Source organism: Ambystoma mexicanum, chromosome 8, assembly GCF_040938575.1.
Source record: "Ambystoma mexicanum isolate Mex_15411 chromosome 8, UKY_AmexF1_1, whole genome shotgun sequence".
Classification (NCBI taxonomy): Eukaryota; Metazoa; Chordata; class Amphibia; order Caudata; family Ambystomatidae; genus Ambystoma; species Ambystoma mexicanum.
Window position 1 is genome coordinate 130139097 of NC_090929.1, and position 26363 is coordinate 130165459.

Consider the following 26363-nt stretch of genomic DNA (forward strand, 5'->3'; position numbering starts at 1 on the left):
TGAAAACAAGCGTGCAACGATATATTTAACACACAGAAAAATCAAATCCATTTAAGTGTCAATTAAATTGGAGATGTGTGCATTTGTCGGCGCTTCGTCGGCGGCCACTGTGATGCGCGTCGGACTTGTCCACGCAGCCTGACACATGGCGCGCTCCGACATGCAGATCCTGCTCATTAAAAAAGGAAGCCGCCCCGAGCCCCTGGCAGCGTCGCCGCCGTCCCCCGGCTTCATGGCACTGTGTGTCTGACATGATATTTAAGCAGCAGCAGCCGCAGTCCGGACTGTCAGCGCTGTCACGAGCGCGCGCTAAGCAAGGACACGTTAAACTAAACATTAGGACTCCATCAGCAGGGACCGGAGCCGCCAGGGGGTCGGACGCAGTCACGCGGGTGAAATGATGAGCGCCCCCTCCGCTGAAAGCAGCAGTCCGGGCTGGCATGTGTTTGTGCGCGGGCAACGTCATCCAGCAGGTCCCAAGTGGCAGGCGGGAGTTAATGAGATGGGCTTCTCGGTTCTGTTGACTTCTTTTATTTGTAAGTCTGTGTCTCTGATATGTTATGTTATGTTACTTGGCATTTATATAGCGCCTTATATATTATTGGTAGGTTGAACGCCCTCAGGAACCACATTTCTAGTCAGTAGAGAGAGTCTTGTATGGTGCGTGAGCGCACCAGATCGGTGTGCAGCTGGTGTGGTTGTTGCATGATAGCTGCTTCTTAGCGGTAGGTGTGGTGCTGAGGAAGTTGGATGTGTTCAGTCTGGAGGGTGGACAACCAGACTGCGTTCTGACTGCGTTAGGCCTGAGGAGAACGCCTATGCTAGCCGGAATGTGCTCAGCTAGCTGTGTTTTATTAGGGTGATGGGGTGTTCATGGGGTCATGTTAGTATATTTAGAAGCACTTGACGATTCTCTGAACCAGTGTCCCGAAAAATGCCCTCTCCACGAGCCCTTTGGCTTGGGGATGATACAGTGCTGCTTTCTTCTTGTGTATGTTGTGCTTCTTCAGGAACAGTTCCATGTCTCTGGATATTAGTTGTACCCCGTTGTCTGTTACTAACTCATTGGGGAGCCCTTCCCTCTGGAAGATGGCAGTGAGGACTTCTATTACGGTGGCAGTCGTGATGGGGACAAACTCGGCCTCGACCCACTTCGATAGTAGTCCACTAGCACTATGCCGTACCGATGTTCGGGCGCCATCGCTTCTAACGGTCCTATAAAGTCCAGGCACACTTTTGACCACACAGCTTCAGGGGTTTCTGTGGGAATCATGGGCGCCTGTCTGATCTTCAGGCCCTTATCACTGTTGAGACACTCATGGCATCTCTCAATCATGGTGCGGATCTCCTGATCCATGGACGGCCACCAGTAGGCTTCCCTCACTCTGCGACGTGTTATGGTGTTCCCCAGATGGCCTGCATGGGCTCTGCACAGGATAGTTTCCCTCATGCCTGTGGGCTGAATTACCTGGTCCGTTTTCATAATTATGCCGTCGGCTTCTGAGATCTCATCTGCCACTTTCCAGTAAGGTCTCATTCCTTCTGGCACTTCCCTTTCATCTGGCCACCCGTTCTTGATCCATTCTCTAATTCTCACCATGGTGGGGTCTTTTCCGTCTTCTTCCATCCAGTGTTTCTCACTGAGTTCCAGGTAGTCTGGTGCCTTGAGATCTGTAATGGATGCTACAATGCATTCTTCTTGCAAGAAGGTGGTGGCATTGTCCTTGCCCTCTGGCAATCTTGACATGCAGTCTGCCTGCGAATTCTACCATCCCGAGATGTGTTGCACCTCAAAGGTGTACTCTTGCAGTTTTGCTGCTATGCGTGCTAATCTGGGTGTTGACACTTTGGTGCCGCCTGGGCTGAGCATATGGATGAGGGGTTTGTGGTCGGTGACTAACTTGAACCTTGTACCCCACACATATGTCCTGAAATGTTCCACAGCCCATGTGCACGCCAGCATCTCCTGCTCGATGGTGGAGTAGTTTTGTTCAGCTGACGATAGGGCTTTCGAGGCGAATGCTACCACGTGTTCCGTGTCACCCTTTTGCTGGGTAAGGACAGCACCTAATCCATATGCGCTGGCGTCTGTAGTGATTACTGTACTCCAATCTGGGTTGAACGGTTGCACGCACGGCACTTCTACTATGTGTTGTTTTATGCTTTCCACCGCTTTCTTCTGGGCTTCTTGCCACGTGTACTCTGACCCTTTTTTGAGAAGCTTACGGAGCGGTGCTGAGGTTTCGGAGAATTTGGGGATGAATTTTGCATAATACTCCGCCAGCCCGAGGAATGACCTCACTTCATCTTTGTTGGTGGGTTCAGGAGCTTTAATTATAGCCTGGAGTAAGTTTTGCTTGGGACTTCTACCGTGCTCTGATATCTTGTACCACGAATACTCAACTTCTTTTGCCTTGAATATGCATTTTTAATCTTACTCCCGCTTCTTGAAGTTTGGTGAGAACTGTTTTCAAGGTGACATTGTGCGTCTGCTCATCCACTGCGTATACAAGGATGTCATCCTGGAAGTAGGACACGTTCCTGACGTTCCGCAGTAGAGCATCCATCATGCGTTGAAACGCCAAGGCTGCGGATGATAAGCCAAACGGCATTTTTGTGAATTGATAAGTGACAAACGGGGTGATGAAAGCAGTGAGTGGCTTGGACTCCTTGTGCAGTTGTATTTGATGGTAGGCATTCCTCATGTCCAACTTCAAGAACACTTTGGCTTCCTTCATCATGAGGATTATCTCATTGATGCTCGGCAGTGGGTTGCTGTCTGCGATTACTTCCAGGTTTAGGCTACGGAGATCAATGCATACCCTTAGCTCTTGTGAATTCTGTTTCTTTATGAGTATCACTGGGCTCAGCCACTCTGATGCTTCAATTTCTTCAATGGTTCCGTCTTTCCTTATTCTGTCCAATTTGACTTCTGAGTGTGTCTCTTGCAGTTGCCGGTACTGGTCTTACTCTGTGTTTGACCGGGACTGCTTTGGTTTTGAGTAATATTTTGTGGACAAAGCCTTTGATGTGTCTGGTTCTTCCGGAAATAGTTTTGGATAATCACTTTTCGCTACTGGCGCTCCTCTCAAACTAACTGACAGTACCTGATCCTCCGTGCTGGGGTCCAGCTTAATTTTCAGTTTTGCCTGGTCGTCCCACCCTGGTTCCCCTGGGCCTTCTTGACTAAAGTAAACTTTTGTGGTTGTCTCTCTTCCTTTGAACTCTACTTTCCCTTTGATGTAGCCCAGCAGGTCTACTGACGCACCGCCGAAAACTGTGGGCCTGTACCGCGTGCTGAGCACTTGGACCGTCTCTGTTCCCATCATCTCTTTGTACGTGCGCAGGGGTATTATGGTGAGATCAGAGCCCGAGTCCGCCATGACTCTTGTCTCCAACCCATTGATTTTGATTGTGCAATGGGGCTTTTCTCTTCTGGCCCATGGGCTGTTCACCATTATGACAGTAGGTCTTCCTTCATCTTCCGAGGACGATTCCCTCTCCGTGTTGTGTTCCCTCTCCGTAATGTGTTCAGCGTTGACGCTCGTGACTTTTTTGTTGCGCCATCGGCACACGATTGAGACGTGTCCAATCTTTTTGCACACCGAGCACTCCTTGTCTCTTGCTGGGCACTCTTTATCAAAAGCTAAGTGCTTTGTGCTGGTGCACCTGTGGCATTTTAACGGTTCTTTCTTCACCCATTTCCCTTCTCTCGTGTCGAGGACCGGCCTCTCCTGCCTCCTTTGGGCGGAAAGCCACCGACTGTACCTCAGCTGGGCTGTGGCTGCTTGCAAATTCTTTCCTTCTACCTGCCGTCTCTTCCACTGCTCTCGCTATTTCGATTGCTTTTTCCAGCTGTAGTTCCTTCTCTAGGATGAACTTGTCTTGCACCTTCCTGCTGTTGGTATGAACCACCAGCATGTTGCAGATCAGACTCTCCACGTTATTACCAAAGTTGCATAGCGCCGCCAATTCACCCAGTTTGGTAATATAGTCATCTACTGGTTTAGATGCCTCCTGTTTGCGGCTATAAAACTATCCTGTGTAGGACGGTATTCTTCTTGCTGGCAAACCTTTTGACAATTCTTCTTACGGCTTCCTTGAATACGTCATCGTTGTCGCCGGCTACTGGTTCCGGGATGAGACTCTCGAACACCCTTTGTCCTTCGACGCCAAGGGCATTTAGTAACATCGGCCTGCGTCTCGCTGCCAAGTAGCCGGCACCGCCCAAGGCCTCCACGTACGTTGTGAATAAGGGTTGCCATTGTGGCCACGCAATGGCAGGCCTACCTGGAGTTTGCAGGAAGGGCGGTGGTGGTGTCGTTCCTTGCATGGCACCGCGTGGGTTTTAGTGGTGATCCTCGTCGCCAATTATGTTGTATAATCCTTACAATGACGGGTCAGAGACTGAGTTGTTTGCAGGTGATGTCCTTTTATTCAGGAATAACATCATGATAAATCTGCATCATTATTTATATGCTACAAAGGGGCAACAGGCCCTTGAACTATTATGCAACAAATGTGAGTCTATAATGTCTCTCAGGAAGTTTAAAGGCCACTCATGTGGAGGAGCGCACAGGAGCTGATGTTGCTCTGTGCCTTTCCGCTCTCGTCTGCTGCGCGTGGAGCGCGGGGGCCGCACTTCCGCGTTCGGCCGAGATCTCGCGAGACCGAGAGGTCTCACGATATCTCTACAGAGAGGCCTGGCTTGTCTCACCCCACCCCTAACGCAAGCTTTTCACACTGTGTTCCACACTACCCTCCAGGGCAAGGGCACACAAAGTCTGCATCACACGCTACCGATGTAAGGGGATCTCATAAGGACAGGGGGGGTGTATTTGTGTGGTAGTCTTGAAAAAAAAAGAAAAACATTTAAAAGAAACCTAGTGAATGCAAGTTTAAGCAGCACTTTTGAGTTTGGAAATTACTTTTTTTTCTATGAAAGTGTAAAATACACATTTGGAAAATAATGTTGTGCCCGCCCAGCATGTAGAAATTCTGCTTTAAACAGTAATGGCCCCCACCCCAGTGATAGTCATCGCCCATTAATTCCTGTGGTGTCCCTTTCAGGACAGAAGAATGAAACAGGTTGAGCAAATAGTACCTGCAAACTCACGAGTGACGGCTGGTAAAAGGACAGAGCAGATTAGAGCCACAAGCTTCCGTGCCAAAGCTGGGGGCTCAGTAAAGCCTTGTCAGGGCTGAGGCAGGCCGGGTCCGAGATCCGGCCAGACATCTGATGCCGGATCTCAGACCGGGCAAGAGCTGGCCTATTGACCAGCGCTGCCAGCTTATCTCACTACCTACCAGTGTTAGATCTCACAATGTTTACTAGTGCCAGCTTCTCTCACCGCCCACCAGTGCTAGCTTCTCTCGCTACCTACCAGCTTTAGCTGCCTTCACTGCCCACCAGCTTTTCTTACTACCCACCAGCTAGCTTCTCGGTACTTACCAGTGCTGAATCTCAATGTTTACTAGTGCCTGCTTCTCGTTACCCACCAAGGCTAGATCTCACGATGTTTACTAGTGCCAGCTTATCTCGCTACCTACCAGCGCTAGATCTCACAATGTTTACTAATGCCAGCCTCTCTCACTACCCACCAGGGCTAGATCACATAATGTTTACTAGTGCCAAATTCTCTTGCTACCCACCAGTGCTAGACCACACAAAGTTTACTAGTGCCAGCTTCTCTCGCTACCCTTCAGCGCAACATCACACAATGTTTACTAGTGCCTGCATCTCTCGCTACCCACCAGTACTAGATCACCCAATGTTTAATAGAGCCAGCTTCTCTCACTACCCACCAGTGCTAGATCTGACAATGTTTACTAGTGCTAGCTTCTCTCGCTACCCACCAGTGCTAGATCTCACAGTTTACTAGTGCCAGCTTTTCTCGCTGCCCTTCAGTACAACATCACACAATGTTTACTAGTGCCCGCATCTCTCGCTACCCACCAGTACTAGATCACACAGTGTTTACTAGTGCCAGCTTCTCTCGCTTCCCACCAGTGCTAGATCACACAATGTTTACTAGAGCTAGCTTCTCTCACTACCCACCAGTGCTAGATCTGACAATGTTTACTAGTGCCAGCTTCTCTCACACCCACCAGTGCTAAATCTCAGTGTTTACTAGTGCCAGCTTCTCTCTCTACCCACCAGTGCTAGATCACACAATGTTTAATAGAGCCAGCTTCTCTCACTACCCACCAGTGCTAGATCTGACAATGTTTACTAGTGCCAGCTTCTCTCGCTACCCACCAGTGCTAAATTTCACAATGCTTACTAGTGCCAGTTTCTCTCGTTATCCACCAGTGCTAGATCTGACAATGTTTACTAGTGCCAGTTTCTCTTGTTACCCACCAGGACTAGATCACACAATGTTTACTAGTGCCAGCTTCTCTCGCTACCCACCAGTGCTAGATCACACAATGTTTACTAGTGCCAGCTTCTCTGGCTACCCTTCAGTACAACATCACACAATGTTAACTAGTGCCCACATCTCGTGCTACCCACCAGCACTAGATCACACAGTGTTTACTAGTGCCAGCTTCTCTCGCTACCCACCAGTGCTAGATCACACAATGTTTACTAGAGCCAGCTTCTCTCACTGCCCACCAGTGCTAGATCTGACAATGTTTACTAGTGCCAGCTTCTCTCGCTATCCACCAGTGCTAAATCTCACAATGTTTACTAGTGCAAGTTTCTGTCACGACCCTCGCCCAAAACCCCCTCTGGCAAACCCATTGGCCAGGTGGAGTCAGGACTCGGGCCTCTAGAGCCTGGCATCCTCTTCAAAAGCCCTCATGGGGCCAGTCCTGGTGCCTATGGCGCCAGGTTCATACACCATGAAAAACAATGTGCTTGGGAACTACTTTATTGTATTGTCAGCCAACATGGAGGCATCCACATAGCTTGGTTCTTTAGAACCAAGCTATGCGGTCTAGTGTTTTGGGTGTGGTAGCCTAGGGACTACTTTACATGGACTATTTTGTTGGGGCTATTTAAACCACACCCGAGCAAGACAACACGCTTCGCGTTACTTTACAGCTTGCAACGTGACGCTCACCGTGTCCAGCTATTCCCTCGAACCTCGGAGAAGCAGAACCTGCAAGGAGACAAAAGGAACATCATTAGCAGCAGCATCTTACCTGCAGTCTTCATCTTTAAACACTTGCAGCTACTGAGAACAGCTTCCGCGAATCTGCACGCCTCCCGGACAGAACGCCCTGAAAGAGGAAGATAGAGGCAACATTAAAGAAAGCAGTAGAGACATTTACAAATTACAAACTGCTCAAAAGGCTTACCTAGCTGGTCGCCTCTCGGCTGGCACCACTCCGGACATTGCACTCGCTCTGAAGAACACTGCGACCTACAAGGAAGGAAAACACCGGTTAGTAAAGGCAAGACTTCGCAGTGCTGCGCATAGCGCTTCCTTACCACATCATAGCGCTCTTAATGCGGCATCATTTACCAGCGGGGCTCAACCAAGCCAGTTTGCCGTGCTGAAGCTCCTCATACCTATGGGAGAAAGAGACATTTTAAACAAAGTAAGGCATGCAGGATAGCAACAAAACTAAAGAACAGCAATAAGACCTACCTGAACAATATCAAACGGGCCGGCGTCAGTGAAGTAACTGGACCGCACTCGCCCATGAAAGATAACGTGCGCCTGCAAAGAAGGCAGGACGGAGAGCACGCCTAATTCTACCACAAGGTGAGGAGAGGGCGCCAGAGGGACTGAAATCATACCGGGGTGGAGGGAGGATACTTACCCCAGTCGGTCAGTCTTAAACACAGACCTCCTGTATTTTCAGGCAGAACCTTCCCCGCAGACCACATCAGGGCAAAGCTGAGAAGCATACTAGCGAGTAACCCGGCTGAGTGGCATACCTGTGGATACCAGGTGAGCGTAACAGTTTCTCTCGCTATCCACCAGTGCTAGATCTCACAGTTTACTAGTGCCAGCTTTTCCCACTGCCCACCAGTGCTTGATCTCACAATGTTTACTATTTCCAGCTTCTCTAATTGCCCACCAGTGCTATCTTCGCACACAGCCACTGGTACCAGCTTTTCATGCTCCCCACCGATGTGAGTTTATCACACTCCCTCCAGTACATGTATGTCACACTGGCCTCCAGTGCAAGCTTTTCATACTGTGCAACAGTGCTCACTCCTCAAACTGACCACCAGGGCTGGTTTCTCCCTTCCAACCACCCCACACTTCTCACACTGCCACCAGTACTGGCTTCCTCTATGTCACACCAGCCCAAGTTGCTCACAGTAGCAAACAGTACTTGCTTTTCCACACTGCCGACCAGTGGAACCCTTTCACTCTGTCCACCATTGCTCACTTCACTTCTCACACTCGCCACCAGTGGAAGCATCTCAAACCAAACTTTTAACTAGTAGTAGTGTAGTGGTGGCGTAGAGACGACAGGCACTGAGTGATTATAAAGGTTTATTGAACTGCTGATAACAATGGGAGAACGAAGCCCTGCCGCAGGACAGCAAGTCTTCTTAGGATATGTCAGCAGTTAATAGACTGCTGCATCAACGTTCATGGTTAGGGATGTTAAGAGTCTCAGTTTATAGTGTGGTGGCATGTGTAGGCCTGCCACAGGAGGAGCCCTGGGGAGAAGCCTCTTTGTCTCCCAGTGGCTCCTCTCGTTCTTCATGCGCTGTTCGCTAGTTCCCCATCTCCCGAGGTCACGGCAGGTGCGAGGCTGGTCCCCACATACCTCCTTTTGTCAAGCAGCTTGGTCCCACTCCATCACAAAGCCCCGGTTGCTGAGGATGACTCTCCACAGCCAATGATCTTAGGGTTGTGAACTCTGCTTCCCTTGCTCCTTCTTGGACCTGTGGCGACATGACTCTCTCACTGTGCTGCTCTCCTTCTCCTTGTGTGGCATCTCTGTTGCCACTCTCTTCATGATTCTTCTCCACACTGTTCTGTCTCTTGCTCTCTGTATGGTTCATGATCTTATCCTCTTGATTCCACTCCAGATTGTTCTCTCCTTTCGGGTGTGTGTCTCTTGGACACAGTGACCCTCTCTAGATTCCACCTTTTCCCATCTCAGGTGTATATATTTGTTTGTTCCCTTTATTGCCACCTTTACAGGTTGACTGTACTTGGAACCCGTCACTTGTTCTTTATGTGGCAGTCTTATTTTCATCATGTCCCCTTCTTTGACATCCGTTCTTAGGGCTGCCCTTCAAGTGTCGCTCTGCGTTTTCATTCGATTTGTATTCTCCAGACCACATCCTTCATGTTTACAGCATCAGCCTCCTAGCCACGGGGGTACCAAGGTGGACGCAGCTCTCTCTCCCCCTCAGCAGTTGGAAAGGTGACACATTGATGATCGCGTTCAGGGTCAAGCAGTGAGATGCTATCGCCTCCTTGGGTGTCTTGTAGGGATCTATCCCTGAAGCTACAGCAAGTTTTAGGGCTCATTTTATATACCTTTTGGTCCTCTCCAGTAGACCACTGGCCTGTGGGTGATAGAGACTGGCTCTGATTTGCCTGATGTTATGCTTTCCTAGAAACTCTTTCATTTCTCTCGACACTAGTTTGACACCCATGTCCATTACTATTTCTTTGGGCAACCCTTCCCTCTGGAAGATTGCATTCAACACTTCAATCACTGTGGTTGTGGTGATGTTGGGTACAAATTCTGTCTCCACCCATTTCGACAGATAGTCTACTATAACTACCCCATACTTGTGGATAGGCTCCATGGTATCCAACGAACTAATAAAGTCCAGGCATAACTTGTGCCATACACCCTTCGTAATCTCAATGGGGATGATGGGTGCTTGCCGCACTTTGAGCCGTTTGTCATGTTCATGCACTCATGGCACCTTAAGATCATTACTTTGATGTCCCGATCCATGCATGGCCACCAGTAAGCCTCTCGCACTCTTCGCCTGGTCATGTTGCTACCCAGATGACCTGAGTGTGCCCTGCACAAAATTACTTTCCAGATTCCTGGCAGCAGTATTACTTGATCCCCTCTCATCACCAACCCGTTAGCTTCAAAAATATCTTTGTTCACTTTCCAGTATGGTCTCAAACCTTCAGGAATGGCTCTTTCACTGGGCCTCCCATTCCGGGCCCACATGGCCACTTTCCTTAAAAACACATCATTTTCTAGTTCCTCATTCCAGTGATTCTCACTCATTTCCAGGAATTCCTGGCTCCTTAAGTCACCCAGAGCTGCTACTTTGCATTTGTCTAGAAGGAATGTGGTGGCAGCTCTCCCCTGATCTGTCAATTACGACATGCAGTCCACTCTTGCTTTTTACACCCTGCTACATGCATGATTTTGTATGTGTATTCTTGCAGTTTGGCTGCAATGCATGCCAGTTTCTGTGTTGCAATCTTCATACCTCCTGGACTTAGCATGTGGACTAGAGGTTTGTGGTTCATGACCAATCGAAATTTCGTTCCCCATATGTACGTTCTGAAATACTCTACGGCCCAGTCGCCGGCAAGCATCTGCTTCTCTACTGCAGAATAGTTTGTTTCTGCTTCGGAGAGTGCTTTGGATGCAAATTCAACTATTTGTTCAATGTCTCTTCTGGGTGAGCGTAGCTCCCAACCCATAGGCACTCTCATCCTTGGTGATCTATATCTTCCATGCTGGATTGAATGGCTTCCGGCACAGGGCATTGACTAGTCTCATTTTGATTTCTTCAAAAGCAGCCCTTTGATCTTGGTACCACAGATACTCTGCCCCTTTCCTTAGTGATTCTCTCAATGGGGCCGTAGTCTCTAAGTACCTTGGTATGAATTTTGCATAGTACTCTGCAAGTCCCAGAAAGGATTGCAGCTCTACCTTTGACTTCGGGGCTAGGGCCTAGATTATGGCCTGTTAGAGGTTATTCTTGGGACTGACACCATCCCTCGAGATTCTGTATCCCAGATATTCCACTTATCTGTCTTTTGTTACACACTTTTCATACCTAAGGTGCACTCCTGCTCTTTGTAGCTTCTCCAGTGCTGTCCTCAATACTCTGTCATGCGTTGTGACATTTTTCGCGCAGATGACAATGTTGTCCTGAAAGTATGACACATTCCCCACATTGCGCAACCGAGAGTCCATCATCCTCTGGTATGCTGAAGCGGCAGATGACAACCCAATGGCATGTGAGTGTATTGATAAGTGTCAAAGGGTTTGATGAATGCTGTGAGCGATCTAGACTCCTTGTGCAGGCTTATTTGGTGGTATGCATCAAGCATATCTAGCCTGCACAAGGTCTCTTCCTCCGCATAGGCAATCCGAATGTCTCTAAGTTCAACTCCTTCTCCTCCACGATGAATTACTCTTGAACGTTTCTGCAGTTGGTATGCACCACCAGCATATTGCAGATCATGTTCTACACATTTTCTCCAAACCCAGACTGGGCCGCCAACTCTCTCATGCGCGTGATGCAATCATCCACCGGTTTCCTGCTCTCCTGCTTCCTGGTGTAGAACTTCAGCCAGTGTAATACAATGTTCTCTTTGTTTGAGAACCTCTTTATGATGCGGCAAACAGCCTCCATGAACACGTCATAATCTCCATACACTGGCTCAGGTTTGAGGCCTGCGAAAATTCTTTGCCCTTCAACGCCCATGGCATTGAGTAACATCGTCTTTTTCGGTCAAGCGGCAAAGTCCAAGCCACCCATGGCCTCCAACCATGGTATACGTGGCCCACCTGGGGACTGGAGAAATGCTGTAGGGGGCATAGCTCCTTGCATGCTGGCATGGACACTTCCTTCCTTGATCCTTGTCGCCAATTATGTAGTGCTGGTGTAGAGACGACAGGCACTGAGTGATTTATAAAGGTTTATTTCACCGCTGATGCACAATGGGTAAACGAGGGCCTGCTGCAGGGAAACAAGTGTTCTTAGGGTATGTCAGCAGTTAAGACACTGCTGCATCAATGTTCATGGTAAGGGATGTTATGAGTCTCGGTTTATAGTGTGGTGGCAGGTGTTGGCCTGCCACAGGAGGAGGGCCGGGGAGAGGCACGCTGGATCCCTGTCTCGCGAGGTCATAGCGGGTGTCGTGATCTTGCAAGGCTGGTCCCCACAGGTAGCTTGTAACTCTGCCACCAGAACTAGCTTCTCTCTCACACTAGCCACCTGTGTACGCTTTTCATATTTTAGACCAGAACAGCCTTTTCGCAGTGTCCACCGATAAAAGCCACTTGCACTGCCCCCATTAAGAGTTTCTCACAATGGATACCAGCACAAGGATGCCCCCAGTGCTCACATCTGGCAGTTCCCACCATTTCTGATGTCTCACCCTATCTGTCTGCTTCTCACTGTGATATCGGTGCAACCTTTTCACTCTGCTCACCAGTACTCGCTTCCCACATTAACAACCAGTGCAGGAAGTTTACAGTGCACAGCAGAGCCAGCTTTTCGCATTGTCAGCGGGCATGCACCAAGCTGTTAAACCGGGTAACGGCCTCGGCTAACGGGTTAGTCCAGTCACCACTCTTGTTCTGCCAGCTGGAGGTCAGTGTTGTGGCACTTTTTGTAAAGTATTTTTGTGAAACAGTGTGAGAGGATACAATGGAAGTGAACACAGAGAAGATACTGCACTCGATACTCGATTCCTCCTCCTACAGATTATCCATCTTTGAAATGGATTGTCTAGTGTCAGTCTTGCTCGGGAAGTTCTTTTATCCACCAGGTCTGTCGGAGTCACTGGTGCCCATGTCTTCATATGTGATGCCATGGGTAGTATATGTAGAACTGATTAAGCCCATGACCTCCACTACTTTTTCTATGCCTCCTGTACCTTTGTTGCCACTAGCTCTTTAACTAAATCATATTGCGTGATGCCTACTCCCTTGAAGGCTTCAAGCCCCGCAGGAATTGCAGGAGACTGGTTTCATTTCCCATCCCAGCAAGGTGTGTCTTTTTCTTCCTGGACAAAGGTCATAACACAGAAGTTGTAAACTCCTGTCTGTTCTTGTCCTCCAAAGTCACGTACTGTGTCACTAAACTTTTCGCCTTCCCCCATAAGGGCGAGAAGTGTACACCATTGAAGTCACTGACTTCGGAGCCTTCAGCTAAGAAGACTTGGTTCTCTGAGAATGAGCAGGAGGTGCCCCGCTCAGAAGACCAATAAGAAGCACTGCATGAGGTCGCACTCCCTTACTGACTCTTCAAAAGGTCACTCTTTGCCCTCCTCCTTGAAGAAGCACAGTCACTCCCTGAGTGACCACCATCAAAGAAAGCATTTCCCACTAGCTCCCCCCCACTCCAGAGCAGTGAGATTAATTCAGGTTTCTGATGTTTGACGGCTTCAGAAAGGCCCCAGCTGCGTTGGCACCGGTGGCATAGCCAGGGCACACTGCACCTTCTGAGGGTGGAAGAGGTACCTCTTTGTGCCATAACTACACACCTACTGGCTTGTTTTCCGGACCTACTTGTGGAGCCTGCTCCCTACAGGCACCATTTAGCAATGCCTATGGGCACAGGCCTACACAGACTTGGCCCTGATGCCCTGCCTTCCATGTCAGAGTTTTCCATGAAGATGGGTCAGATCTTTGATGAAGAGGTTGGTCTTGTCTCTTCCAACTTGGAGCCCATCGACTTCAAGGAGCTTGCAGACTTTCCAGAGGAGTTCTTCAGGCAAGGTGCTGTGCTTTTAGACTTGCATGATGAGAGTGGGGTAGGCCACTTACCCAAGCTTGACTTCATGCAAGTTTTGGCTTACAGAAATCCTACTGTGTCCTTCCAGCGGACAATTGCCAAGGCTTCCGACACTCTTAGTCTGTCTGCTCCCTCAGTCGCTTGGGATCAGTATGAACCTACAGACATCCTGGTTGAAGGTCCTCCTAGAGAGACTTTTTTCCTTTTGGTCTGGCCTTAGTTGACACTGTCAGGCAGTGTGGCAGAGACCTTTCGGTTGTATACTAATTGACCATTTCACAATTGACCTTGGGAGAATTGCCCTCGGAAGAATTGACCTAATTTAGAAGGTCAATTAGGACATATATACGGGGGGAAACCCCTGCAACCTCTTACCCAATCCAAAAAACCCTGCAACCCCCCACCCAATCCCCTTATATTTTTTATAATCCAAAACCAACCCAATTCATATATAAAATAACTAAAATAATACAAAGGTCAATTGTGCAGAAGGTCAATTAGGACCACTTTAATTAGATCAGTTGTGTAAAAGGTCAATTTGGGTAATACCAGACCTTCTTTGGTTCCCGCTTTGGACAAGTACATAAGAAATACCTGGCCCTCACAGTCTAACCTGCACCCTGTAAAGTGAGGTCCAAAGCGTCACTTTCCCATTTTAGGCCACGGACAGGTAGAGCAAGGTGCTTCACACTTTGATGTGTGAGTGATACCTACATACTGTGAAGTATCAGCTGAGAAGTAGCTGAAAACCTTTCAATGGCCGAGATGAAGAAGGACTGAACCTCTTTGATGTAGGATCTTAAGGAGGCAGCACGCAAGATCTTGCAATTATGCCTAAACACAGCTGATTGTGTGGCCCATTCAATGGGACGTGCATAGGGACGCGTACCAGAGACATTTGTGGATGAGAACATCAGGTCTGCGCCCGAGACATGCAGACCAAGATCCTGGGCATGCCCTTTGATGGTGATAACCTGTTTGGGTCACAGAATGATGAACCCATAGCAAAGATCTGAGGAGAGTGGAAAGGACCAGAGAGGGGGTGATAGTAAGCAGGAGTGTCACAAATCTAAGAAGGGAAGAGGAGAAGGGGAAGGAGAAAGATAGAGAAGTTAAAGCAAGAGGTCAGCAAGAAGAGAAAAAAGGAGATAGACTCAATGGAGACTGATTTACCAGAAACATGGCTGAGGGAAGGTGAATTAGGAAGAATGAGTATGGAAGGAAAAGAAGCAGAGGCAGTAGTTGAAGAGGGCCCGCTGCAGGGCATCAACTAGGAAAATAGTCGAGCCAAGTGTGACAGATCAACTTCCGGGGCACCAGTGGTCCAGGGATGAATATTGGTTTCTAAACCATCAATCAACCCCACACCTCTAGTACACCAGAGGGGATCCAAACAGATTGGAATACAAGTAAATTATAAGACCTCCTTGTCCAATTTTGGTAACGTGGACAGAATGGCAGACTTACCTCCGCAAGGTCGTGGGTCGTTGGTTAGTTGCAACACAGCGAAAATACAATTATTACCCAATGATCAAAGGCACTGTCCAGCAGGGCTCAAGTCGAGGGTACAAGTGGGTGGAGAGAGTCCACCCACTTTTTCAGAGGGTGGACTCAGTCCCCCCCAGCTAAAATGAGAAAAATTGAATGTCCTCTTGCCGTCATTCTTGCAGGCCGGACACTTCACCACTGCACTATATGACCTGATGACAAATAACAAACAACTAAAGATGAAATGTCCCATTTCGGTACTGCATGTTCCAGGGAAAACATTTTTATTGGTTCTTGGAGTTTAAAACATGCATACCTTTTAACGTTTTCAAAAACACTATTAGAAGAAAATATCCTCGCTTGGTTTTGTGTGTGTGTTGATTGTATGAAAGACAAATGCCATTCGTCCTGTGAAATTTGGGTTGTTATGCAAAGCCAATGTAATGAATTGTGCATATGTCATCTTGATATGCTAATTTCTGGCGACGTCACATCCCATTGAGTCCCCCACTTTAATTTTTAGGACTTGACACCTGCTGTCCACTCATAGTTGTATGCAAATATCTACTTTATTATTACTACAACAGACAGTTCTAGCACTCTACAATTACAACCCACACTGTAAAGGAACACAGAGGACAGGCAATTTCACACAGGAAAGGGATACACTCTGGTTATTGACAGGAGGGTAATTGGTAAAGAAATCCGTCTTATGTTCAAGGGTATTTGGTTCCAAGACCAAAGGGTCGTAACAGTCTCTAGGGGCCTTTGGAGAAGGACCACGGGGGCAGAACCACAATTTACCTGGTGCTGAAGAAGTTCTTGGTGCTCAACAGCCTTGAGGCGGTTCTAGGGTGCTTCGCAGCCTGTTAGACAGAGTTAGTGGTGGGAGACAACTGTGGGTACCAGGCGGCAGGCAGTTCGACAAGCGAGGCTGGACGGACGTCTGCTGGCTGTCCGGCGCGGGAGCTTGGGCGACAAATCGTTGTCTCTGTGCTGGTTAACGGATTTGGAGTTCTGGTCGTGGTGTCTCCTACAGCTCTGGTGACTGCGGCTGTTTGAGGACTTGACTGTCTTGAAATTGTCCTTAAAAAGATGGACGCTGGATGATGCTTGTGTGGCACTCCTCTTAGCTTCTTCAAAGGCTTGTGTTCTTTCAAGGTGGACGGCCCGAAGCTCAGGACGGTGATAACAGGCACACACACACTGCAAGACAACCCAGCCTCTCTACAAGAAAACGCCTGTTCACAAAACCTGTTGGAATCAAATGCATTCGTATTTCTCTGTTCAATTGAGACATGAGCACACTTTTGGTATGTCTTCCTTACACCCGAGGGCTCTTGGCCTACGTACAGAAATCACTCACAAAGTGGTAGTTCTTTTCGACTTCTGAGCACTGTACAGGTATTTGAATTCCCATTGGACTTTTGACATTGAGTACTGAGGATGGGCGGAGTACTGGGGATAGGCGGAGTATTGAGGATGGGCGGCTCAGGGAATTAGTGTTGAGGGCATGTCTCTTTTTTCTGAACCACTTAAACTCTTGAACCCTGGTGACATTTCGACTCTTCCTACTTACTTTTGCGCGATAAACTAGTTTTCTGTTCAATAACATGTTCCTTGAATGTCCTGCCATAGTCGCCATGCCGAATATCACTGTATTTTCTCCTGCTTGGAATGTACCCGCAGAATAGGTTTCTCCTTGGAGATGTGCTACACTTACTAACTGCTTTCTCTCTTCTTTTTCCCCCCCTCAGCATTGTAAGACCCACCCGCCACTATACTGTCTTCCTTTCTGAGGACTCGTCTGACGATGAGTGTCAACGCGAAGAGGACTCTGCCTCGGGCTTCTCTGAAAACTTCCTCTTCTCCGCTCCTTTTGAATGGTTTACTCTTTACCTTACTCTTTACCTTACTAATACTCCACGTATGTTGAAGACTTTGGGCCTCATTCCGTCTTTGGAGGTAACCACGCCGCGGCATGGCTGCCTCCAAAATCGTTCCTACTCCGCCCTGGTGAATGGAGTAGTTACCGGTCCATTCCAAGGTTGGAGGGACCGGTAATTCCCCATTCACCAGGGCCCTTCCCCATTCCCATTTGAGCCCCCATAGGGCTCAATGGGAATGGGGAAGGCGCTAATAACGGTACCGTAAATTACGGTACCGGTATTAGCACTAAAGTCCCTTTGCGGGTCCCGTCCTTAACGCCTGCTAAAAGCATGTTTATTATGAATATTCTAGCATCTGTTCCATAATTCTTTGAAATATTTGAGAACCGCTTCCTGTTTATGAATTGTTACATTCTTTGGACTTTTAAAAAAAAGTTTCATGTGATAGAATGGACAACCATCAGCGGATACTGATTTGAGGCCAAAGTTATAACTGTTTGTGGACAAGCAGTGAAAATATTCAATACCGACTGCTAAAAGCAGGCGTTAAGGACGGGACCCGCAAAGGGAACTCATAGTAGGGCGGTAAGGGTTTAATGGCACCGGTCTCGTTACCGGTGACCGTTAACCCTTACCGCCCTACTCGGAATGAGGCCCCTTATCTGCATTCCGCCTTTTTATCTCCTAGGGAAATGTTTCCAAGATATCTTTACTTGGGTACATCCTAATCACTTGGGTACCATGTTTCTATTGGAGGATTTCCTTCTTAATTTTGATGAGTACCAGCTGTTGGACATGATTATTTCCTAGTACTACGCTGTTGAGCTGGGTTACGATGGAGTACAGAGAGTGTTTCTAACAAAGTAACCTGGTGATGCCTCCAAACTACGAGGGCCCTCTTGAGCGCATCTCAAGTCCATCATGCAACCACACACCACATAGATCTAGTACAGTGCATTATCTTCTCTCTGATATTGCCATCACATAACAATGAGCTAGGCGCTATTGGGGCAATATACCCCGAGGTGGCTGGCCCGACACCGCGCAGAAAAGGCATGTTTCTTTTTAGAAATAAAAAAAACACTCTCAGCACTCACGTAGGAAACTACATGGGTGCTAAGAGGTGAAGGGGGAACGGAAGGAAAGGGGGCGCTGGCTAGCCAGGCTGCTCGGAATGCAGGCTTGTACCATACAATACAGCCCACATACCGAGCAACCTGATTGGCAAGTGCCCCCTTCCACGGTGCTAATGAAAATGTTTGCCTCTTCTCTAGCGCCTCTTGTCCCTCACCCTCCTCCTCCTTACCAACAGACTACGGTCCAGAGCAGAGGGGTCTCCAACCTTTACTTTGGCAAGAGCTACTTGTAGGTAATGGCCAATAGGCAGGAGCTACTGGCGAGAACTACTGGGGTGGTGATGTCCATGAGTATGAGAATTTGTATCAAGAATTGTTTGGGCGGTTTTTTGATCTTTATATGAAAAAGGAATAACATATGCATTTACAATGATATTAATAACTGCAAAAACATCTTTATTTCATTACTTTTTATTAGTATCTGTTTTCTAAAAATGGTCAAGCATATCGGAATGTAGCAAACCAAGTGGGGCATTCATTGTGAAGGCTGACACTGAATGCTATTCACCAGTTCAAATTAATCTGGTGTGTAGCTTGAAACAGCAACAGCAACAGCCTTCAGATGCTGTCAGATGGGGGTCAAAGTCTTGATTTTAGGAAGTTCATGTCTGAAAAGACCAGATTTGCAGAGATATTCCATCACATTGGCTGATAGTGCAGATACCCTCCTTGCCTTAGTGTTTGCACCTAACTGCATACCGGACAGTTTTTATAATCTCTTACAGCAGTCTCGGCCACGGGAGTCACTGCACACTTCCCAATTGCACCAGCTGTAAAAGTAGATTTGTTTTTCACCAAAGAATTAGCAACATTGAAGGATGCCTCTGTAACAGCTTTGCAGCGTTTAGTTTACCTACTTTTTAAAACCTCAGGCAGATTCCTTTGGGAAAATAATTTTCATAATGTGTGTGTAGTATTGCAAAATGCCCATCAATGTTACTCTTTTTACTCACTGTAACTTGGGCACTGTAGATTAAAGATTCACATTTTCATTTTATGCCGGAAGAAATTCATTTGTTTTCCAACTCTGGATGGAAATGGTACATATATTGCCTTTTGTTGGATGGTACATCTGCATCCATGATTTCAACAAGGATAGTTTATTCATCAAACGCCACATTCTGCTTTGTGAAAAAATACAATCCACTGCTGGTCTAGCATATCCCCAATTCATGCACATTGCTCATATGCCAAGTCACAGAATTCAGCTAATGAAAAGAAAGTAAGCCAAAGTCGTCTTTGTTGACTATGTTAAAATAATTGGTAAAACTGAAAAAATGAACATTTGGAAACCATGTGATCAAGTTATATGCAAAACGTAATGTAAATCACAGGGCTCAAATAACATTCAGTTTCATAGCAATGACTTGGGTTTAAAGTGGACAATTCTGACATATTCTTTGCAATGGAATCTACATGCGTTTAGCAGTGGCAGTGCCAGCATATCCCGCGTACTGTTGGTGACCAGGCATCTACTAGAATATGCCATGTGTTAGAGAATTACTTGTAAATTGTATGGAGTTTTGCTCTATTTTTTAGAAAAATAATTCTCATAAATTGCACAATTTCAACCCAGTAATGAAACGCTGCACATCCCCAACCACAGTTTGAACATATTTCCCACAGATCTCTGTAGATCTCCCAGTTTCCAGCCCTATTCATTGTTCTCCCATCCCATGGCTGTCCTCAATGTAGACTCCTTGTATGCACCACCCTGTTTTGTACAGTCCCGTTACTTAGTAATGGTTTAAACAATATGAATCCTATACATACCAAAATATATACATACCACTGCTCACTCTTTCCACCTAATTACTTCATTTGTAAAACATGGGCTGAAACAGAACTCTCAAATCCTGTTTTTTAAGTACTGTCATTGAGAGCACATGTCATTTCACATTCCGGTTTAGTTTTATAAATGTATGTGGACAAGCACCAGAATGCGGTGCAGCTAGTAGTTTTTCACATTTACTTAAATGTAAAAGTGCCATTAGCTCTTGATATCCCGTATTGGGACATGCATAGATGTGGGCTCCTCCATGTCACTGCACATTCCACCTTAATTTATTTATTTATTTTTATTTTAATGTGATACAGTCTTTTAAACAAAAACTTTACACATAAATCAGGAAATAAATTCTTATTACAATAATGTAAAACAACAACTTAGAATAAAACAACCAATTATATAATGTGAACCTAAAAGAGGAAATATATTTAAAATGTTCATTTGCATTTCATTGTTACAAATTTCGAATTTCATGGGTCACAAACACCTTTAAGTTTTCACATAACTTCGTATGACAACTCATTTCCTACTGTTATTTACCAGGAGGTTGGCCTTTCCACCTGTTTCAGATTTCAAGTTTTCCCTTAACCATATACCATACTCTATATAGAGCCAGATGTAGACTGGGATTCAAAGTATTGATACATATATTCCAGAAGTCTTTAGATTTGATATGGTCAAGATTATGTACATATCTACTGTAGTGTTTTATATAAATTAAGCTTAGTCTAGGGCATAATGTGAGGACATGTCTCGCAGTTTCAAGTGAGGCTTTGTTCTTACAAATCCTACAGAAGCGCTCGATTTTGGGGATGGCCCATTGCGGGCCCAGCCCCGTTAGAGTAGGAAGGTGGTTGATACGTAGAAGTAATAGAAAGCGTCTCAGATTATTCGAAAGGCAAAGGTTTAAATATCTTTGAGCCCTTCCAAAAGTGTATAATACATGAGATGTGAACCCATAGCTGTGAAGACTCGCTAGATGTCTAAAATTATTCTGCCAATCCCAGATTTTAAGACGTTCCGCCATTTGGGCTTTCAGATGTTCATAATTATCTCCCCAATTAGGGGTCCATTCAATCATCTCAAATAGGTTAGTCATTTCTCTCACAAAATAGACCTGCTTATTCCCAACAATGTCTTCTTTTACCGTCCTCAGGAGAGGGTTAATCGGGGAGACCTGCACCTTAATGTACATTTCTGCTCTTTTCTTTAATACCAGAGCTTTTAGGGAAGTTAAGCCCAACTCTAATCTTAGAATTGCCATTGGTATTCCCTGTGGCAGACCCAGCAGCTTACGCCAAAAACGACCCTCCAATACCTGAAGCCAATCCAGATCTATGTGGACTAGAGCTTCCAGCCCGTAGGTTACCATAGGGGTTAGGCACTGGATATAGAGTTGGCGGGCTGCCCACACAGAGTATCCACTTTTATTGCGTGTGAACTGACATATCATGGAAGTTAATTGTGCTGCTTTTATTTTACGGGCTTGAACACAGGAATGGAAATTTCTCTTACAATCAAATTCAACTCCCAGGTATTTATAGCAGTTGGTATATTGAATTTCCTGTCCTCTTACTATCATTCTAGGGCGGTTCACTTTGCCATGACTATACAGGATCAATTCAGTTTTCGTTTGGTTGATTGTGAGTTCGTTCTCCTCCGCATATTCCCAGAGCCGCTTAGCCAAGCGTAAGATGCCACTGAATGTGTGGTCGAAAATGACCACATCATCCGCATAGGCCAGGACTAAGCAGTGCTGAGCACCAACTTTTGGAGGGCAATTACTCACAGTTCCCAGACACTCAGGGATGTCTGAGACGAACAAATTATATAATATGGGTGCAGTGACACATCCCTGTTTCACTCCTCTAGTTTGCTCTACCGCCCTAGTAGTGGATCCACTTCCGTCCAGCCTCAACTGTACAGAAGTGTTATGATGTAATAGTTGTAGATAATAGAGCAATCCTTCAGGGCACGCCAGGCTCCTAAGCTTACTCCATAACTTCTCTCTATTCACCGTATCAAACGCAGCCTTAAAATCAATATATAAGGCATACAGAGGCGGGTTGTTCGGGGATAAGGCTTTATCTCTGAGGCTATTCATAATATAAAGATTCTGGACAATAGAATAACCGATTCTGAATCCACTTTGGTAGCGGTCCAGAATCCCTTCCTTCTCTGCCCAGCACTGTAATTTCTGCAATAATAGGGAGGCAAATAATTTGCCAGAACAATCTAACATGGAGAGCAAACGATAATTACCAGGATCCGACCTGTTACCTTTTTTAAATACCGGCATTAAGATTGCTCTTTGCCATGTCTCTGGAATTATCCCGTCCTCTAGGACTTTTTCAAAAAGAATTTTCAGAAAATTAGCCCAGAAGACTGGATTTCTCTTCATAAGAAGATTGGAGAGACCATTTGGGCCCGGGGTTCGAGAGGCTTTAAGTTTGGTAATCTTGTCTATCAGATCTTCCAAATGGACAGAAAACAACTCAGGGTCATGGTAAGCAGTAGCACATATTGCAGGATACACTACCGTCGTGCCATTGCGTGTCTCCAGGAAATTAACCCATTCCTCGGCATCAATTGGGTTAATCTGGGGGGTTACCCTATTCCCCCTAGCTTCTCCCAGAAGTGCCCAGATGTTCCGGGCGTTTCTTGAACAGATAGTTCTCACAGTTTTTTGCCAATTAGCCAATTTTTGCGATCTTTTCCAGTATTTTAACCATGTCTTATATCTGTTTTTTACCTCTCTGACCTTGGTATGTATATCCATGATAGGGTATGTATTAGTTCTAATTCTACGTATAACCCTTCTCAGGGTCCGTTTAGCATCCCGAATTGTCTTATCATAAACCTCAATCGCGCCCCGTTCATTAATGACAAATGATGATTTTCTTGTTACATATTTAGCTGTGAAATTGTAAATCCATCCCTCTAAGTCTTCAGCTGTAGACTTGACAAATTTAGTATGATAATCATTATTCCACTCACCACAATCGCGACAGGCTTTCAATATATTTTTCTCAGACCAAATTAATCGCGAACAGGCATGGTTAACCAGCAGGTTTCCTACCGCTGTTCTTGGGGGAGAATCAAAAGCACAATCCAAACTCAGACTTAAGCCTCTGTGATCACTCCAGTCATTATCTATAACTACCATGTCATTAACTAAGGATGCCACCTCAGGGCTGATGAAACAGTAATCTAGGGTGCGACAAGCAACACCTGCTCTCCAGGTGAAATGTCCCGGGCGGTCACTCATCGTTCGACCGTTCAGGCATTCCAATTCCCAGCTTTTCTTAAAACACATCGGCCCTCATTACGACCCTGGCGGAAATTGAAAAACGATGGCGGAAATGCAATACCGCCATCGAATACCGCCCGTTGCGATTATGACCCGTCACCGTAAAGTACGATGCCATTAGCGACACCGTAGTGAACGCCAACGCTAACTGCACCAAGTACGCGCACGCGCGCACTGCGAAACCGTAATTACCACCATGGCGCAACGGTACGGGAATTCTGACCCTAGCGGACATGGACCTAACGCCATCAATCATGGCGGAAAGTACCATTCCGCCATGGCGAGAAGTACGGCATCGCAAACCAACCGTAAAAGGCCTTACTGAGTGCCTGTACACCACTCCCTGGCCACATTGCACAACTCCTCGTAGGTGCAATGAAGTCAAACAATGCAACCAGTGAAATGTACAAGTCACCCATGCATGCCAACAAACAAATGAATGTAGGGGCTCCAAGTGCCTTGTGAGTGGCCATCCATATTAGCCATGGCACCATTGCCGTACTGATGCAGCACAGGCATGTGAAGCTCCAAGTACAGCAACATGAACTGAAAACTGAGACAAACAAAAACAGGCCCCCCATCGCTTGACACCAGTGCAAGGCAACATACAAAGCAGTATCCTGAGTGAGACTGCACCAGCCCTGTACTCCTGCCAGTAAACAAACCAACCAGCAGCATAAGCATGTACCACACAAGTTGGCAGAGTGACTGAGCAGCCAGGCACATCTCAAGAGGGGCCAATGGGAGCAGCAGGGCACAGATGGCACGAATACAGAAGCCATTCCAATGGACATGACCTCAGTCTCCCTCAAAGAAACGCACGCAAACACAGGCACCTGTGACCAGCCATATTCTGAAAATCACATCATTCCACCAATCCACCTGGCTGACCGGCATCTGTTACACAAAAGCCAATCCCCCTCCCATGAGCATGAGATCATTAAAACAGTCATAATGGCAGCCCCTATCCCTGACCTTACTGGCCTTCGTAGGCAAACGCGCCCAGTACAGTACCACGCGACTATGCTCAGAAGGCCGAACCCAAAGCAGATCTCCTCACAATACATCGCTCCCCAAATAGGAATATGCTACATTACTTGCAAAGAATAACGCTACAAGGTCAATATCATGATCAAAATTTAATGCACAACAAAATCACCCGTGCCATACAGCTATTAGGTCATGAACTCCAAATCATATCTCATAATTGTGGGCTGCATCCGCAATAAATGACCAGCTTCTTCTTGTGTGACGCCCTGTTCCTCCATGGTACACAGGGGCTACATCCACGGTCAAAAAGGCAACATGGAAGCGCCTAGAACCGCAGGGCCGTCCCATTAGGTAGGCACTAGTCCAGCTGAAAGCTCGAAATGTTGCTCCTAGCCACTAGTACTGCGTAAGGGCATGTGGGCCATTGGCGATCGTCCCATAAGATCGTAATGGTGCTCCACTGATTAACACGAAGCAGCAGGTGTCGGGAGTAAAAGCCATCTGCAGGAGTGGCATACAGATGGCAGCGGCAAAAGGGGAGGAGATACTTGTCACCCAAATGAAACGAAAAAGAATAGTATGGGCATCTGAACTCCATTTGAATTACTCACTTCAAAGATCACACTAAATCCACAGCCATATGCATGCTAGCCCACTCAAAAGGATTATTCGCACCCAATAATCACTTGCGAATCATAACCATATAAATCGAGGTAAAAACACTATTACAAACGATTGTTTGTGTGCATGCGTCTGTTAAAACAGAATCCATTAGATGGGATTAGTAACGTGCATAGACACAAGTGTTTGAAGGCGCGTCGAGACAGGGAGGGTTCAACAAGGGCAGATAGACGATGGTCCCACTATGGCAGCCCTGCATCACATAGCGCAGAGGAAGTTGATAGATTCCAAAAAGCCATGTACATGGCAGACTCTCTATTAAATCATCTGTCCATGCATCCATACATCATTCCCTCATCCCGGTATAAAAACGCCTGATTATTTACTCACATCACATTAGAAATTTCCATTGAATCTGTGCTAAATGCAGTCTGCTAAATCCACTGTGCTCCAGGCCGGAATTCTAGTGTTGTGAAGTAACATGTATTTGGGAACGTCCTGCCTTATCCTCCACTACGCTATTGCGCATCCCATACTATTCATATCAATCATTGCATTCTCGGCATGGCCCCTGTCCCAAGGACATGAAACAATAGAACTTTCTATCTGCAGTCAGACCTGTGGGCGTCTCCTCGCCGCTAGCTGGAAACCGAAAGCGCTGTCCTTCGAATTCCTCATTTGCAACATCACGTCGGAAAGGCATTTGTGACCGCTTGAAATCACAAATCCATCCATTTAGTGCGGCAGTGTGTGAAAATGGCAACTGGCTACACTCACAAATGGGACGCCCCGCCCGTCGGTGAACCGCGGTACAGCGCTGCATGAGGGTCCACCGTTAATCGAGTACTACATTCCAGGGACCCTTCACAAGTATGTTCCCGACTGCAAAGATAGTATGTGAAACAATGGGAGCATAGCAGATTTAACATATGAAGCAAGATCTCACTGCCATCGGGATGAAATACATGATATTAATAGCAAGATGCCATGCGTCGATTTGCAGCGTTGTGTGCGGGACGTTCTCGCCCAAAGGGGATTGCAGCTTGCACAGGTGGAATGAATCACCACAGGTGGAGGCTATACAGCTTGGAAACACATAAATTGCACACCCAACCCCCTCCCACAACCACACCCACTCCAAAATGCTAGCGGCAGGACTAGCGATGTTGGGCCTGGGGGACCTGATAGCACTGCAAGTACTCCAACTTCAAGAAGAAGACGAACACCAACTACTACAACAACCGGCCGCACAGAGGAGACGCAGGAGGAGGAGGGCAAGGCAGGGCCAGCAAAGCCCACCAGCACAGCCACTACCACCACGCAGGCAGCCCGCAATCCCACGCCTCCGAGCACATCCGTTCAACCTCACTGATGAGCAGATCCACACCCTCTACCGTTTGGACCGGGACACCATAACCGCCATTGTGGACATGACACACGCTGACCTTGTCAGCATGATAGATAGCCCAACCGCCATCCCACCCCT

At 46.9% G+C, this 26363-nt stretch overlaps 1 protein-coding gene across 4 annotated transcripts in view; it reads left to right on the forward strand.

Annotated features, from left to right (window-relative positions):
- The window catches only part of DENND1A (DENN domain containing 1A), a 2718319-nt gene that overhangs the window by 2639154 nt on the left and 52802 nt on the right, over positions 1 to 26363 (forward strand). For 2 of the 4 annotated variants that reach the window (XM_069609457.1, XM_069609458.1), the window contains one exon: positions 16900 to 17028. The exons of the other annotated variants lie outside the window; for them this stretch is intronic. In XM_069609457.1, coding sequence (XP_069465558.1) covers positions 16900 to 17028 — 129 coding nt within the window. The remainder of the gene's footprint in view (positions 1 to 16899; positions 17029 to 26363) is intronic. 4 annotated transcript variants of the gene reach the window in all.